Source organism: Hevea brasiliensis, chromosome 16 (assembly GCF_030052815.1).
Source record: "Hevea brasiliensis isolate MT/VB/25A 57/8 chromosome 16, ASM3005281v1, whole genome shotgun sequence".
Lineage (NCBI taxonomy): Eukaryota > Viridiplantae > Streptophyta > Magnoliopsida > Malpighiales > Euphorbiaceae > Hevea > Hevea brasiliensis.
Window position 1 is genome coordinate 65567385 of NC_079508.1, and position 17885 is coordinate 65585269.

Here is a 17885-nt window from a genome sequence, read left to right on the forward strand (position 1 = left end):
GGCTGCCATTTTGCATAGATATCCAATCCAACCGCACCAAGCCACTATTATCTGACACATGGATATCAGCACACAGCAGGCAAGTGTTTAAGGGAGTCTTGTATATTCTGGGTAGGAGATGGGGACACCCTTTTCTCTTTTCTGTTGCTATTTGATGATGGCATTCATGAGGGGCTTATGCTCCTTCTCATGCCTTTACAGTATGGATTATTTACTTGCATGGCCACTATCAATTTAATCCCAGCTGCTACTTGTTGAAAATTAGAAAAAAAAAAGGGTATGCAGCAAATCCCTTCACATGTGCATTAAATGCAAATCTGCAGGTTTTCAAGGCAATATTGTCCCCCCTTGGAATTCTTTCATAAAATGTTATAGAAAGAAAAAGCTATAATAGGGCGAGTTGGTCTTGGAGTTGATTCCTTTGGAATTCTGTACTTTTATTAATTAGATTGCAGCCATTTGTGGTGTAAAATAGGCTTAATTACTTCAATTTTTTTTTCCAATTAACACCACTCTTCTATTTATTATCTATAACTAATTTATTTTCTATATACTAATATTCATGTCTCATGAACTTGAAAATGAAAAAGCTTTTCTGCCCTAATTATTGCAGCAGCATTATTAGCTTAACCTCGATTAGCTTGCAATTATGCAAGGTTTATGGTGGTTGGCTTTCTCCGTTTTCTTGGCATTTAGTTGGCATGCACAAGTTCACAAGAAAGCAGGTCATCCTTTAATTCTTCATCACATCCAATAAATAAAAGCTCGAACCTTCATGCTCTCTATTATTATTATTAAGGTGTTTGTCTCTGCACTTTTTTTTTCCTTGGAAAAAAATCTAAGAGCCGCGAAACTACATCCTGGCTAAATAATCCAATTTTGAAAATTTTTCAAGGACAATTAACGCAAGAGACAGATTGATGAATAGAAAGAGTACTTATTAATTATTACGTTGATGATAGGTTTATTTCATCATTAATTCCAAATCAAGAACAAACCAAATGGTTCAATTATTTTAAGCAATATATATAAATCAACAGAACAATTTATTCTCAGTCGAAAGCATATCACATATAATAAATTGGGATTTACACTTTCTGTGTTCTAGCACTCCTTAAAGGGGTGGGAACCATCCACTGCTAAGGCCACTGAAATTGTATCATTGTAAAGACCTAGAGCACAATAAAAATCACTACCAAAAGGCTTTCAAAATACCCAAAAACAAATTAAGAACCCCTTCAGAAAATAAATAAATAAATAAAATTAGCAGCATAATAATTAGCCTAATTAAATCGAATTAAAGAGTCTCCCAAAAGCTAGTCCCATAGAAAAGATTATTTTCATCTCGTGTGGCTTCACCAAGATAGTCCTTCCCTTGAGTAGCTCCTTCATCGAAAAGCCACTTCTCAACCAATGAGAGTGGTGGCATTTGAGCACTAAAATTTGGTTTGCTTTCATCTTGGAAAAGACTAGCCTCATCAGGTGACATGGTCTGAGAAAAATCTGAATTTGAAGAATCAAAGGACTTATCAAAACCAAAGTGTGATTCAAATGCTTCTTCTAATTCAATCCCGTTTTTGTCAGCTGTACTTGGAGTCCCTTCACTACATATAGAATCAGTCGCAGCTATGTTGTTGAAAGAATTCCGATTAGTTGCTGATGATGAGTTGGTTTGGGCTTGCTTAGGTGCATTTCTCAACCACCCTTTAAGCAACTTAGCTATGTTTTCAGTGCTTGATGCGTAAGTTGATGATGGTTTTGCACAAGAATGATCTCCACCAGAGTGTTTTAACTCAGTTAATAAGTTGCTTTGTTTCTCTGGAAATAATGCCTCATATAGAGCTTGCTTGGCTGTGTGGATATCAGTTTGAAGCTTTCTTTCCCATTGACCTCTGGAGATTGGCTGTGAAATTGTTGATGATAATAAATCATCCTTAGAGTGACCTTCATGACCTGTAGTTTGGAGCTTTTTGAGCTTCTTCTTCAAATGGGTATTCCAATAGTTTTTAATATCATTATCCGTTCTCTGTGGAAGGTATGAAGCTATGGCTGCCCATCTGCAACACAATCAATTAATGATTCTCCATTAATTACTTTTATAAACCATTTAAATCCAATTCAAATTAGATACTAATATTCGATCGACTCATTTCAAGATCACTAGATTAGGATGGTAATGAGGGAGTAAATAGACATGATTAAAGCATAAAAAATAGATAAAGGTACATTGATAAATTGAAATTTACCTGTTGCCTAAAAGGGCTTGGAGGTGGATTATCATCTTCTCCTCATGATCAGTAAAATTACCACGTTTGATCCCTGGCCTCAGGTAATTAGTCCATCTAAGCCTGCAACTCTTACTGCATCTAAGCAACCCTGAAAAGGCCCACAGAGAAAGATAAAATTAATTAGAGATCAAACACTAGCTAATAGCCCATTTCAAAGTCAAAACTAATTAGAGATCAAACATTAGCGAATAGCCCATTTCAAGAGCAGCTATATAACAAAACAGAGCCATGATTCTTTAATTGTGTCTCCTAATGATCAAGAAACCAAAAGGGTACAAGGAAAAGGGAAGACAATTATTATAAGCCACACAAAAAGGAAAGAGGTAGATTTAAAATTAACCTGTCTTAGTGGGCACAGCTCTCCAATTCCCAGGACCATGTTCTTGAATGTGTGATACCAATGTGATGTCTTCTTCAGGAGTCCATGGGCCTTTCTTCACTCCAAGCTTATTGCAGCAAGGTGTTCTACCCATAATCACTCTTTTTTTCTCTACTGATGAGCTAGATTTTTGTTTTCAAAGCCTTTCAAATTAGAGTCTCTCTCTTTTTCTCTTAAACTGGTTTATCTCTTTTCTAAAGATAGGACAGTCATCTAAGGCCGAGCTAGCTACCCTGGCCTGCATATATAGAAGAAAGGACCCTAAAGAGAGCGAGGAACTGACCTAAAAGAAGCAACAAGGATACCTAGAAGAGTCAAAAGATGACAGCAAATGCATTTACTCATGGTGCAATGCAACCCAAAGTCAGCTGTGCCAGCACCTCTTCTGCCTCACAAAACCGCGGGGCATTCAATGTGGGTTTGCACCGGAAAATAAAAAGCACAAAAAAAAAGACCCAAAAATTATCTGCTTTTAATTTATTTCCTGAAACCCTTTTATGTTAATAATGTAAGTAAAAGGATGGTTTTGGAGGTCATGAGCTATGGAAAATTTACTTATATTGGACTGTAGAATTTTAATTATATGCCTAATAATAAATATAAAATTTGCATATTATATGAAATTTATCATATTTATAAGTACAATTTATTACAATTAATTTAAATAATATGTCAATTGTGAATTAAATAAATATATATAAGTTCCTTCATCGAAAAGTAAAATAAAACCGTCATCCATTGATTATTAATGGAAGTCCATCGTTTATCTGATAGATAGATGAATTGGCAAAACCTCAGAAAAAATAAGAAAACAAAAGCTAGAAATTTTCTTCTCTCTAAAAGTTAGAGAGAGACAGACCCATTACTTGCCTTGACCAGAATAATATCTGCTGGGCACATAAATGAACTATAGATATAATTCTAAAGTGTTAGATTTTCTCTCATGATTTTCTGTTCCAACTACATGAAGATAATTTTAGGCTTAGCAGAGGAAATACAATTTCTATGTAAATTGATGATCTCCTATTTCCCTCTTTGTTGATCCCTCAAGCAAAAACAAAAACTTATAACCATTTTTAAAATTATAAAGATTATAAGCGTGAATTCTGAATTGCAATACAATGCTTTCATTAGATCATTGGGAATGATAGAGACAATTTGTAATATTCAATTGTTCTTTTATAATTAACTAATGCTTTTCTTCATTGCACAAATTAATTACTCTCTCCGTTTCAATGTTTTGGTGATACAAGAATTTCACACAGTTTAAGAGTTTTTTAGTTATGTTAATTTGACTAACTTTCTTTCTATAATGCCTCTATTTAAGTAGTCAACGGCATTAATTTAGTTAGCTAAAAAATTAAGATGTATTAATACTTCACTTACTATATGAGTGAGATTGAAATTCTAATTAATACTAAGGATTGCAGCCAAAAAAAATCGAAGGATTACGGAAGGATGTAAATGGGATTTTAAGAGAGAAAATGTAAATTTTCAATTCTAACGTTATAATATCATAACAATATTAAATGCCTTTAATATAAGGGTAATATAGTAATTTTAAAATAAAAAAAATTAAATATAGCATTAAAAAAACCATTTTTCAAAGGGGTTCAAATATGCATGAGTTAAATTCATTTATTGTATTTTTTATATTCGTTAATTTTTATTTAATGCATTTCATTAATATGAGAAATTGCATTTTTTAATGACAAAAGCACATTTCCCTATACTAATGATTGTATTTATTATTAAAATTATAATATTTCATACTAGTGAAATGCATTAAATAAAATTTATGGAAAAAGCATTTGGTTAGTGGTTGTAGTAGTGGCATTTATGGAAAAAGAATCAAAAGAGATTGTGCAAATGCGGGAAAAAGGACTAGAATTGACTGTGACATTATTAGCACGTGTGCAAGGAGAGACACATAGGGCCCTCCTTAAATGGGCTTGGACCCAATTTTTATATGACAAATGCTACACTAAAAAGGGCAATATATATATATATATATATATATATATATATATATATATATATATATATATATTGGTTACGAAAGACGACATTTCAACAGAATCAATTATTAAATAAGAATTTTGAATTAAATTTTGTTTTTATAAAAAGGGTTTTTTTTTTTAATTTATGAATTAAACATAGAAACCCATGAATAATCGAGAAGTTTATAATTCATATAATATATAATATGTTTTAGAATACATAATAGGTTGGATGAAAGCATACTTTAAATTGAATTAGCAAAATTGTCAATTAATCGGCAGGCAAATTGTGAAGCAATCAAGTGGAGGAATTACTATATGGATTATTCTGTATAGAATAACCTATATAGAATGATAAACTAATGGTTGATAAACATATATAAATTATAATTATTAAATAATTTTTCTTAATTTTAATAACTATATTTATATATTTATCGATATTCTATTACTCTGTCATTTCATATAAGATACTGTTATGATATTACCGCTTCACTGTATATAAATCTAATTATCATTGAAAAAAAAAATCAGTTAGACTGTACTTGGATTCATGAATTTTTTAAATTTGAAATTTAAATTTCAAATAATATATTTAAAATATAAAATTCAAAAGTTTAAAAACATCTTGTTTGACAAACAAAAATGATTTTAAAATTCAAATTTAAAATGAAGGTGATTGTTCAATAACATAAATTGTTGGATTGAATATAAATTTCAAATAACACAGTTAATATTATTATTTCAATTTTTTTATTTTTAATATTTATATTTATTTTGGAATTAATTAAAATCTAAATTCATATTTTTTTAAATATCCCAAATAAAATATTTATTTCAAGTTCATAGGTACAAATCCATGAATCTAAACACAATATTAAATTAAACTATCATTTTAACACGTTTAAAAAGACTATTTTAAAAATAAAAAAAAAAACACTTCATTTAATACCAAAAGGATTATCCCCTTATTTTGAACATAAAATTTTGTAAGAATTTAATTTAATTAATTTTTTTTATCTAATTCTCATATTTAAAATAAAAGAATTTAATTCATTTTAATTTAAAAGATTTTTTATTTTAAAATAAGTTATTATTCTCTCCTCAAGTGAGCGCAATTAAAAGGCATTGTGTTGTTATATGAAACCATTTTTAATGAGATTTTATTCAATATTTTCAAAGAATATACATTCTCTCATATTAAAATAGAACTATTTTTTCATATTTCGTGAAATAATAATAAATATGTGAGTATATGATTTAATAAATTTTAATTTTTTTTTACTATCGAGGGGCTACTGCTACAGATATTATAGCTTAATTTTTTCTCTGTTATTTTTTTTTTATTCATTCATTTATCATAAAAGAAAATATTATAATTTGGTGCACCAAAAACATCATATAAATTTCCCATTTTCAATACCTAAAAAAGGGTAAAAAATCCAAGTCATCAACTGAAGATGGAAGATTGAAGAAGGGTTTTCCTTTCATAAGGAAAGCGGAGTCATATTCTAACTTTTCTAGAAATGCAGAAGAGAAGAAATGGGAAATAAAAGTATAAATTAGTGCGAAGGTCACAAATGGTGGCTTGGTGGGTCAGCCATATCTCCACAATGAAACATGTATAAGTCCGGGCTAACGTGTTGCTCCCTCTCAATCTCAGGCAAGCAAATCACTTGAAAAATAAAGCTATTATTCACTCGCAATCGCAGGTGAGAACACAATACTTCTTGAGAAAATTTCCAATTTCTTTTATTAATTTAACAAAATTTGTATATATTACTTTATATTACTGTAATTATCGTTGTTTTTATTAATTAAAAAATATTTTTTTTCTTTATATACCATTAACGTAGTCAAACAATGATTAAATACATGACTTATAATAATAATAATACATTAAAATTTAAATGGAACTCACTTTTTATTAAATAAATAAATATTGTAAAGTTCAAAAAAAAAAAAAAAAAAAACTCTCTCTCTCTTTAGCCGACACATGAAGAAGACGTTTCCATTAATAATTGATATGGTGTTGTGTCCGCGGAAGTAGATGCTGGATTAATTACTTTTCAAGGCACTGAAATCACGCTACTTAGGACCTTTTTTCCAAGGTTGTCCGAATAAATTTGTGCTTCTTTATATATGCATATTTACGAATAAATGCATTTAAACGAAGTCCCCCGATCGATTCCAAGTCCCTTGTTTTTTGTTCTTGTTGCTTAGCCTGCAATTTGATGATTCTTTTGGTTCATTGTCAATTGTCTGCAGGTTCCATGTTTTCAAATTCAGATAATGATATGGATAACGAAAATACAAATTGATTTCTTGAGGTGTAAGGTTTTCAAATCTAACGTCTTTATCATATAATTTAAATTTTTTTTCCCATTTTTTTTTATTGCTGCTTATTTAATAATTTGTAGCATCAAACAGACTCAACAAATTTATTAACGTGTGATTCTAGAAATATGAATGGAATTACTCCTTAACATTATAAAACCTGAATTTTATTTCGTATGCTTCATAAAATTCAAAATTTCTATCTTTGATTATTATTTTCGACACTTCCAAAGTCTCAAGAATTGCATAATCTGATTCAATCAAATATATGTTTTCAATATTTGTAATTCGTGAGAATGTTGGGCTAACAGGCACAATTCCAGTTCTACAAGGTACTAATCTTATAGGGCAAGAGCTAAATATAGTTTTTGTATAGGTTTAAAGTGTTATAAATATAAAACTAGATCTAGCCAAGGACCAGTTTTGGTCTTTAATATGAATATTTTTTTAACAAAATTAAATTTAACAAAATTACAAATAAAAAATAAAATTTATTTTTAATTTAATAATATCATATTTACGCTTCTAATGATTGTTAAACTGACTACAAGAAATATAACGAACCATTATTTATATATCAATTCTCATTTACTATGTTATAATAAAATTCTAACACTATCCATTTTAAATCAACAAAAAAAAAATTATCTTATTTAGTTCTAATATTTTTTCATCTCAATACCAAATCTCATCTAATTTAAAATATAATTTCACATAGAAATATATACAAATTTTAATTTTTACACCAACATATCTTATACAATATGCACGAATCAATATGGCATTTTAAATATAATAATCTCATTTCCTTTAAGAAAAAAAAAACTCATTCTTATATAAATTATTTTCTCCGATAACAATAATAATAATAATAATAATAAAATTTATAAAAATTCATCAATTAAAAATAAATCCCTTTTTAGATATTTATACACCTTCAGCACTCAATAGTATATTTTTTAATTCATTAAATTTTAATAAAATTAATTTAAAATATGCTAATCAATTTACAAACTCAGTACCTTATTTGAAAATGGTCAAAAAAAATTAAATATGCTCAAAATCATCAAAATAATCTAGGAAAAATATTAAAAAACAATAATTAAAAAATTTCAAATTAAATCTAAAAATCTAAAATATGTTAATTAACTTCAAAAATTCATAAAGATTATTGTGTACCTTAATTGAAAATAATCTAAAAATTAAAAATATTCAAAATCATCTATAAAATTTAGGAAAATGTTTAAAAAAATATATTTTTTAAAATTTCAAATTAAACCTAAAAATCTAAATATGCTAATTAACCCCAAAAATTCATACCAACTTATTCCGTACCTTAGTGGAGATCCATCCAAAGAATTAAAAATGTTCAAAATAATTTATATAATCTAGAAAAAAATGTTAAAATATAAAATTTAAAAACTTTTTAAATCAAGCCAGTTCCAATTCAAAACCGCTGGTTTGAACCAGATTGGTTTAGTTCACAGGAAGGTCAACCGTAACTGGCCCATATCCACTGTTCCCGGTTTGATTCAAGGACCAGAACCATTAAACCCTTTTGATCCCGAGTTTGATCCGGTCAATTCACAATTTGAACTAGACCATAACCAGGTCTATATAAAACTATGATTGTGATACACAACTACAATATTCAGCTTTTAAATTGTGTAGCTTCTCCTCTTTAAATTGAGCAAACACAAACTCTTCGGCCATGGGATTCAACTTAATCTCAACCCTTGGATTCTGCTGAATATATTAGCTTCGCCGCTGCTTTAAGTGGCTGCTCCTTCGTCAGTTGCTGTCTCTTGGTGATAATCACAACTGCCATACTGACATTGGTTCGTCACATTTGATGGCTGATTCAATATTTTTGGGCTCTAATATTTTAACATCTTCCGAATAATCTTGGCAGAAAATGGGGTTTAATTTCTGCTCCATCATTTTCAATTTCCACCTACCTAAGATGGTTACGACTTTGGATATTTTAAATAATTATCTAATAAACTCTATTAAAATAAATTTAAATATTATATAATTAATTTAGAAATAAATTTAAAATTTTAAAATAATATTCATATATTGAATATTCAGTATTTAAATTTATTTATATAAATATTTAACTAAATATAGTATATATTTTATGTTGATATTTATAAATTTTTAAATATCATATTTTAAACAAATAAAATTTAAATACTTTATAAAATTATTAAATTTTAAAATATAAATTATTACTAAAATATATTTTTATATAAATTATTAATTAAAATATGTGAAATGAGTAAATTTATTCTGGTTGGAAAGATATTAATAATTTAAAATAAATTTTAATTAAAATTCAAAAAATTTTAATTAAATGTTAGTTCAATGATAATAGAGTAATATTTAGAGTTATAAATTTTTTTTAATTTTTTCATTAAATTAAAAATAAAAAATTAATAATATATTTTTATAATAAAAAAATTAAATATTAAAATTTAAGATAACTCCATCGGACAAACTTATTATTATATATATCTAACACTAGTAACACTTTTACTGTTCTTAATAATAGTAAAAGTGCCATTTTACCCTTTACTTTAATGGAACATAAAATAATGCGCCGTATTATGAAAGAGGAACTCGGCAAACATTCCTTTTAAAACGCTAGCACTAGAGTTATATAGCTTGCTTTTATATATATATATATATATATATATATATATATGTGGACAAAATTAAAAAATTATTTTTAAGGGATTAATAGTATTAATTTAATATATTATTTAATTATATTTATTTTTTTTTATATTTTTTATTAATTATATATTTTGAATGATTAATTTTATACATTTAAAAATATTATAATAAAATATAATTAAGTAATATTATTGATTCAATATATTATTTAATTATACTTATTCTTCATATATTTTTATTTATTATATATTTTAAAATTTTAATATTATATATTTAAAAATATTTTAATAGTGTGTAATTAAATTATAATATTTTTTTATTAATGTTAATACTTTAAAAAAATTTTCAATATATAATGACAAATAAAATAATATAATATAATTATTTATATTATTTATATCTTAATAAAATAATATAATTAACTTTTCGAAAGGCTAATTGTTAAAATAAAATAATTTTATCAAATATTAATTTTTTTTCTCTTAAAAATTATATGTATATACACAGGGAAAAATTAGAAGGGTTAGGGGGACTAAAGCTCCCCCAATCCCCCCTCCCTTCGCGCCCGTGTGTATATATATATAATCACTTTTAAATATTTATCTTTATATTTTATTTTATTAATTTAATTTCAAATTTTATTTATTTATTTTAATTTTTAAATTATTTAATTATTCATATATAAATTTAATTTTTTTTACTATTTTATTTTTTCGTAATTGTCATTTTAATTGTTTTTAAGTTATTTAATCGTTTAGTTACTAAATTTATGCTAATTATTATCTTTATTACATTAATTTTAAGATGAATTTTATTTTATGTTAAAGTGAAAATTACCTTATACATAATATCATGTATTATTTGATTACAAAGAAAATAACAACAAATTTTTATCTATTTTAATAATATTTCTCACATCTTTTTTTTTAATTATAAATACTACTTTAACACTATAAAATCTTGATTGACATTATTATTCTTTTATTATAATATTGTAATTCTTATTTAAAAATATTAGAAAATAATAACTATAAACTTTTTCATAGTATTCATTTAGAGTTGTTAGTATATTAAATGTGTAAATTTGATTTATAAGTAATAAATAATTAAAATTACTTTTTCTTAAATTCTTATGTAATTTACAATATATTTAACTATTTTCTAATAATTATTTTTTTTTTGAAAATTTATGTATAACGTTATTTTTATATACTAAACCTATTATACCATAAGAATGGTATCAAGCTTTTTTAGATGGATTAGTTAATTTATCATTTTCACTAAGTATTACTATTATCTTCTTTTAAAATTAGACTCTACAATTTAATATTTTTTATTATCAAATTATATTTTATTTAATGTATTATTTTAAGTAAATAATAAATTTTATATTATTAATATTAGTTGCTCTTAAAATGTAACACCCCAAAATTTTTAATTTTATGAGCATTTTTAGTATTTTAATTTTATTGAATTTTTGGAATTTTTTTGAGATTTTTCGGATTTTAAAAATCGGGTTCGATTTTTGAAAATATAAACTTTGATGATTTTTAAAAATTAATTTAAAGACCACGTGGCAAAACTAAAAATATATTTGGAGTCTATGTATTTTTCTGAGTTTTCTGGAATTTTTTCGAAATTTTTGGACATCATTTTTGGTCCCGAGGCAGAGTAAAAAATTCAAAATTTTATATTTCGAATCGAACCGGCCGAATCGAACCGGACCGGATCGGACCGGTCGAATCGGACCGGTCTTCTTCTCTTTTTCTCCTCTCTCCCGCGCGCGATGGCTCTCTCCCTTTTCTCTCTCGTTTCTCTCTCCTCTCCACCCCAGTGCCACGCTCAGCCAGCCAATGACCGGCGCGCCGCCGGCCATTACCAATGCGGCCTAAACGGCCAGAAACGCGCGCAACGCCTCGCTACGCGCGCCTTCCTCGGCAATCCGGCCGATCCGCCACCGATTGGGCCGGTCTTGTGTCCAAAATCATCTACTCGGCGAGAGCTTTCCATAAACACCAAGAACGCCGAAATCCATCGAGCGGATTGTCCGATTTTTGCTCGGGAAGATTTTAGCCCATTTCGACTTTTGGGCTAGATTTCTCGAAAACCGTGAATCCCACGAGAAAACCGAGGCCACCAGCACGCTCCATTCGTCGAGAGCTTCGCAACGACATAAATTTCGAATTTTTCCGACACCGTTTTTCGGTGGGTCCCACGGAACTTCGCAGTGTTTTTCCGAGCATTTAATGAGCTTAGAAAATTCTGAAAAATTTATGTACTAACCCCCGTGTTATGGGCTTCGTGTAGGTATCATCGATTCGCAGAAATTCGACAGTTGACCGGGTCTGCAAATTTCGGGCCAGACAGACCCGTTACCGGAAAAGTCTCCGAATTGGACCGAGGTTTTGGCTAGCCCCCCATTGTCAGACGTCCCGAGCGCGTTCCCGAAGTCGGAATCGGCAAAGGTAAACCCGAACCTTACTTTTTCGTAATTTTCTAGTGCTTAAATAGGATTAAAAATCCATAAAATATTCGTGGTAGCTTAGAAAATTACGATTCTTTTTGCAATAGCTTAGTAATATTGCTAAGGACCACGGGGCAAAGTTTTATAATTTTTAGAGCTTGTTTGGGCAGTTTTTGCAAAAATGATCAATAATAAGGACTAAATTGAAATTTTGCGTATTATGATGGATGACTGATTTGATGGGCCCAGGAGGGGCTGTGTAATATGATTGAACTGTGGATATATGGATTGTAAGTATAGAAATGTGTTTTGAACCCTTTTGCAGGTTGGGTAGGTCCTAGGTATAGGGGAGACTCTGCCGGATTTTCGGCACGACTTAGGACGTAATTGGTCTTTTTCTTTGTTTGTATTGAGTCAGATTGTATTAAATAATTGTAATATAATTGTCGTGAGCCGATGACCTTCTTCCTCCGCCCGCCTCGGTGACCAATCACAAGTCTGTGAGTAAAATATTAATTTTAATTGTAATTTCGATATTATTATATGTTCAGCATGCCCATGCATCACTTATATGCATATATTTATGTAGTTAAACTCTAGGCACGATTTATGATGCATTGATAAATGTTAAAGTTCCATGTATGTTGTTGTGGTAATTTGGAGCAGTGTGCGTGCGTTGGCGTGCGTGTGATGTGATGTGGACTATGGATAGGACGGGTAGACACGGCTTGAGTTCTTCACTGGGACCCGGTCCTTCGGGGTAGACACGGCTTGAGTTCTTCGCTGGGACCCCGATTTGGTATTTAAGTGGAAGTCCGAGCTGAGTTCTTCGCTGGCACCAGGTTGGATTTAAGAGAGCTGTATAGGGGATCAGCTCCCATATATTATGATTGATGTTACAGGGTGCGTGAGTGCTCCAAATTGCCTTTTTGATGTTATGATGTGAAAATGTTGTTGATGTTGCATTTCACTCTACAGGGTGCATTAGTTCTAGATAGTTATAGAGATTATGGTTAAAATTGATATTTTACTCTCTGAGTCGAACGCTCACTCCTGTTCAATATTTTTTCAGGCTACAGGAGGATTTTATTTTGGTTAACCTGCTTTTCTCCCTCGCAGGTCAATTATTACTGTTTGTATAAACTTGTTAAATCTTAGAATTTCCGCATGTGTTAGAAATGTTATTTGATTTGGGTCTGTAAACTAAATTATTATTTTGGGACTCAGAAACTTAATATGCTATGCATGTTTGATGGATTGGATGAGGGAGCTGAGCTCCCATTTATTATTATGTTGATGAGTATGTGGAGGGTGAGCTGAGCTCCCCAATTGACTATATATTGTGTTTACAGGTCGGGTGAGTCGAAAACTCTCCGTTGGTAAGTCCATTTTATGGCCGGACTCTGTCCGTTTGGTTTCTTGAACTTGGGCCCAAATGGGCCTTAGAATTGGGTAAATGAACAGTTAGGCTTACTACGGGCCTCGGGGGCTTTAGGCTGGCCTGTGTCCTAGTCTTGGCCCATAGGTTGGGTCGTGACAGATGTGGTATCAGAGCTTAGGCTCCAGATTCTTAGGGAATGTTGTCTAAAGTGTTGGGAAGAGTCTACTAGGAGTCACATGCGGAAAAAATAGGGTCCACATTCGTTTTGCATTGTCATCTTTGCTTCTAGTTTCTGCTCCATATGTTATGTATAAATATGAGTCTATAGAGCTGTGTAATGAGCAGTTTTGAATTTTTGTGGGCTAATACTGCTGAATTTCAGGAAAATGCGTAGAAGGTGAGAGCGCCATCGCACTGTAACGGATGTGCCCGACGAGGTGTCGGCACAGGATGAGGCGCCTGCCCCGAGGAGGCGGGGTATGAGGCCTAGAGCTGCTCAAGTAGAGGAGCAGCCACCCCCAGTACAGGATCAGTCCTTTATGGCACAGGGTCCCATGGACCCCATGGCAGCTACTCTAGCTAGTCTGCAGAGAACCATCGATATGATGGCGCAGTATATGGTCCACCCTCCACAGCAGCAGCAGTCCACCGCACCAAGAGAGGAATCTTACAAACAGATCATAAATTTCAAGAAATTGGTGCCTGGAACTTATGATGTGTCAGACGATGCATATCGGTTTTTAGATTCTCGAGCATGAGCAGAATGTAATTGGCTTGATAGAAGACTGATAGAGTGTGTGCAGCATGTCATGGGGCCTATGCCTAGACAATGGATGAATGACTACGTGTTACCCCGGATGGAGGGATTGACATGGGCTCAGTTTGTGGAACTTTTTATCAATCGGTTTGTGCCAGAAAGCTTCAGAGATCAGAAGCAGTGGGCCTTTGAGGCCTTAAGACAGAATGGCAGGTCTGTGGATGAATATGCTACACTTTCGAATTGAGCAGATATGCCCCTACAGCAGTATCTACAGAGACTATGAAGGTGAAAAGATTCCTAAAGGGGCTTGACAGGAGGTATGCGAACCTGGCCATGATGTCTGATCAGTCTTTTGATGTGGTGGTTGATCGAGCCAGACAGATTGAGATTAGTTATGCTGTGGATGACAGCGGTAGAGCAAAGAAAAACAGAGCGGAGGGTTCTTCAGGTGTTCCCCACATGGGTACTACGGATAGTGGTGGCCAAACTACTTACAGAGGAAGAAGCAGGAATAAGAAGAGTGGTTTTAGACACAAATCCCAAGGGTTCGCACTGTGGTAAAGAGTGGTAACAGTCAGGTACTGCAGCCTGCTCGTTCAGATCCTCTTTGGCACCTTGTGCACAGTGTGGAAGAGGACATTCAGGACCTTGTTTGATGGGTTCAGGAGTATGCTTCAGGTGTGGCCAACCAGGTCACTTTGCTAGGGAATGCCTCGTGTTCAGCGAGCCACAGATGGGGTCACAAGGTTCTGTTGCGAATGTTCCTCGACAGTTGTATCCGGGTACTTCCAACATGGCAGGCAGTCAGTTCAGTGGCCAACAGGGCCGAGGACAAGGGGGACGTGGATTTGGAGGCAGATCAGGAGGTAGAAGCGATGATCGTGGTTACGCCACTCAGTAGGGTCAAGCTCGGGTTTTCACCCTGACCCACCAGGATGCTCAGGCTTCCAATGCAGTTGTGGTAGGTATTCTTCTGGTCTGTTCTTATGAGGCTCGTGTTTTGATAGATCCGGGTGCTACGCACTCATTTGTCTCCCCTGTGTTTGCCATGAGGTTGGGTAGAAACCCTACAACTTTAGAGTGCCCTTTGTCAGTAGCTACCCCACTTAGCGACAACATAGAGGTAGATATGGTTTTTCCGGGTAGCCCAGTAGTAGTGGATGGAAAGATCCTCCCAGCAAACTTGGTTCCTCTACCAGTAATGGATTTCGATGTAATCCTGGGGATGGATTGGTTGGCAACTCATTTTGCCACCTTAGACTGCAGGAACAAAAAGGTGTATTTCCACATACCTGGTGTGGAAGAGTTTAGCTTTGATGGTGACAGGAGCGTGGCTCCATATAATTTGGTGTCAGCAATTAGTGCTAGAAAAATGTTGAGGCGTGGATGCCAAGGGTATTTGGCATTGGTGAGAGATACATCTGTAGAAGGTGTCAACATGGAAAATGTTCCTGTTGTCAGAGAATTCATGGATGTCTTCCCTGAGGAGCTTCCAGGGTTGCCTCCAGGAAGGGAAATAGAGTTTTGCATTGATGTTATGCCGGGTACAAACCCCATATCGATGCCACCTTACAGGATGGCACCAGCAGAATTGAAAGAGCTGAAGGAGCAACTACAGGAGCTGTTGGACAAGGGTTTTATACGTCCGAGCACTTCACCTTGGGGCGCTCCTGTTTTATTTGTGAGAAAGAAGGATGGGTCATTGAGGTTGTGTATTGACTACAGACAGCTGAACAAGGTGACTGTGAAGAACAAGTATCCACTTCCTCGGATCGATGATTTGTTTGATCAGCTCCAAGGAGCTAGATTCTTTTCCAAGATAGACCTGCGATCAGGCTACCATCAGTTGAGAATCAGGAATGAGGACGTGTCCAAAACGGCTTTCAGGACAAGATATGGTCATTATGAGTTCTTGGTGATGTCTTTTGGACTCACTAATGCACCAGCAGCCTTCATGGACTTGATGAACAGGGTGTTCAAGCCATTTTTGGACCGTTTTGTCATCGTATTCATAGATGACATTCTAGTATACTCTCGGACCGAGGAAGAACACGTGTGGCACTTGAGAATGGTGTTGCAGATGTTGAGGGAGCACCAGCTATATGCCAAATTTTCAAAATGTGAATTTTGGCTAGAAAGCATCTCATTCTTGGGACACGTGGTTTCTAGTGACGGCATTCAAGTGGATCCCAAGAAAATTGAAGCTGTAACTGATTGGCTTAGGCCTACAACAGTCACTGAGGTGCGAAGTTTTCTGGGTTTAGCTGGCTACTATAGGCGTTTTGTACAAGATTTCTCCAGGATAGCGGCTCCCCTAACTAAGTTGACCAGGAAGAATGTTCCATTCATTTGGACAGATGACTGTGAGGAGAGTTTCCAAAAGCTTAAGGAGTGTCTAACCACGCTCGTGTTGACACTACCTGTGAATGGTGAAGGATACACCGTGTATTGTGACGCCTCCAGAGTTGGCCTAGGGTGTGTTTTGATGCAGAATGGAAAGGTAGTGGCTTATGCTTCAAGGCAGCTGAAGAGGCATGAGCAGAACTACCCCACCCATGATTTGGAAATGGCGGCTGTAGTCTTTGCACTGAAAATCTGGAGACACTACCTGTATGGTGAAGTGTGCGAGATATACACCGACCACAAAAGTTTAAAGTACATCTTCCAACAGAGGGATTTAAACTTGAGACAGAGGAGATGGATGGAGCTTCTGAAAGACTATGATTGCACCATCCAGTACCACCCTGGAAAGGCCAATGTTGTGGCAGATGCTTTGAGCAGAAAATCTTCTGGCAGTTTGGCGCACATTTCAGTAGAGAAGAGACCATTGATTCAGGAGGTACATGAGTTGATGGATCAAGGTTTAATCCTAAATCTTTCAGATGAGGGGGCATTGTTGGCTCACTTTTCAGTGAGGCCAGACTTGAGGGGCAGAGTTAGAGTTTCCCAGCACAGAGACCAACAATTGATGAAGATTATAGAGAGAGTACAGCAAGGTGAAGGTGGTGAGTTTGGATTTGCCAATGATGGCGCCCTAGTGCAAGGTTCTAGGATATGTGTGCCCGATGTGGACAATCTCAGGAATGAAATCATGCGAGAGGCACACTACACACTGTACAGTGTCCACCCAGGTTCCACCAAGATGTACCATGATGTGAAAGATAGCTATTGGTGGAATGGCATGAAGAGAGACATAGCAGACTTTGTGTCCAAGTGCTTGACTTGTCAGAAGGTGAAGTTTGAACACCAGAGACCGTCAGGGAAGCTGCAAGAGCTCCCTATCCCAGAATGGAAGTGGGAAATGATCACTATGGATTTTGTGACTGGGTTGCCTCGTACCACGCGAGGATATGACTCGATATGGGTAATTGTAGACCGTCTGACCAAATCAGCTCACTTTTGCTCAGAAGACTACCTACTCGTGGCACAAGATGCTCGCTCTACATTCGAGAAATAGTCGATTGCATGGAGTTCGGCTTCCATAATATCCGACAGAGGGCCCCGATCACTTCTGCCTTGGAGAAAGTTGCAGAGGCACTTGGCACACAGCTTGAACTTCAAGACCTTCCACCCTCGCATGCACGGACAAATTGAAAG

At 33.4% G+C, this 17885-nt stretch overlaps 1 protein-coding gene across 1 annotated transcript; it reads right to left on the minus strand.

Annotated features, from left to right (window-relative positions):
- Positions 1-1029: 1029 nt before the first annotated feature.
- On the minus strand, positions 1030-2981 carry LOC110670237 (myb-related protein 306). The gene is made up of 3 exons (XM_021832215.2): positions 2629-2981; positions 2247-2376; positions 1030-2057 (listed from the first exon to the last, which is right to left on the minus strand). The coding sequence occupies exons 1-3, from the start codon at positions 2759-2761 to the stop codon at positions 1298-1300; spliced, it is 1023 nt and encodes a 340-aa protein (XP_021687907.2). The 5' UTR covers positions 2762-2981; the 3' UTR covers positions 1030-1297.
- Positions 2982-17885: the final 14904 nt, after the last annotated feature.

Bases quoted from the DNA above. Each gene is read 5' to 3' on its own strand.
- LOC110670237 (XM_021832215.2), bottom strand. From the start codon at position 2,761: ATGGGTAGAACACCTTGCTGCAATAAGCTTGGAGTGAAGAAAGGCCCA. The intron at 2,377-2,628 runs GTTAATTTTAAA...GGGCCTTTTCAG, and splicing joins AGCTGTGCCCACTAAGACAG to GGTTGCTTAGATGCAGTAAG. The intron at 2,058-2,246 runs GTAAATTTCAAT...ATTGTGTTGCAG, and splicing joins CAAGCCCTTTTAGGCAACAG to ATGGGCAGCCATAGCTTCAT.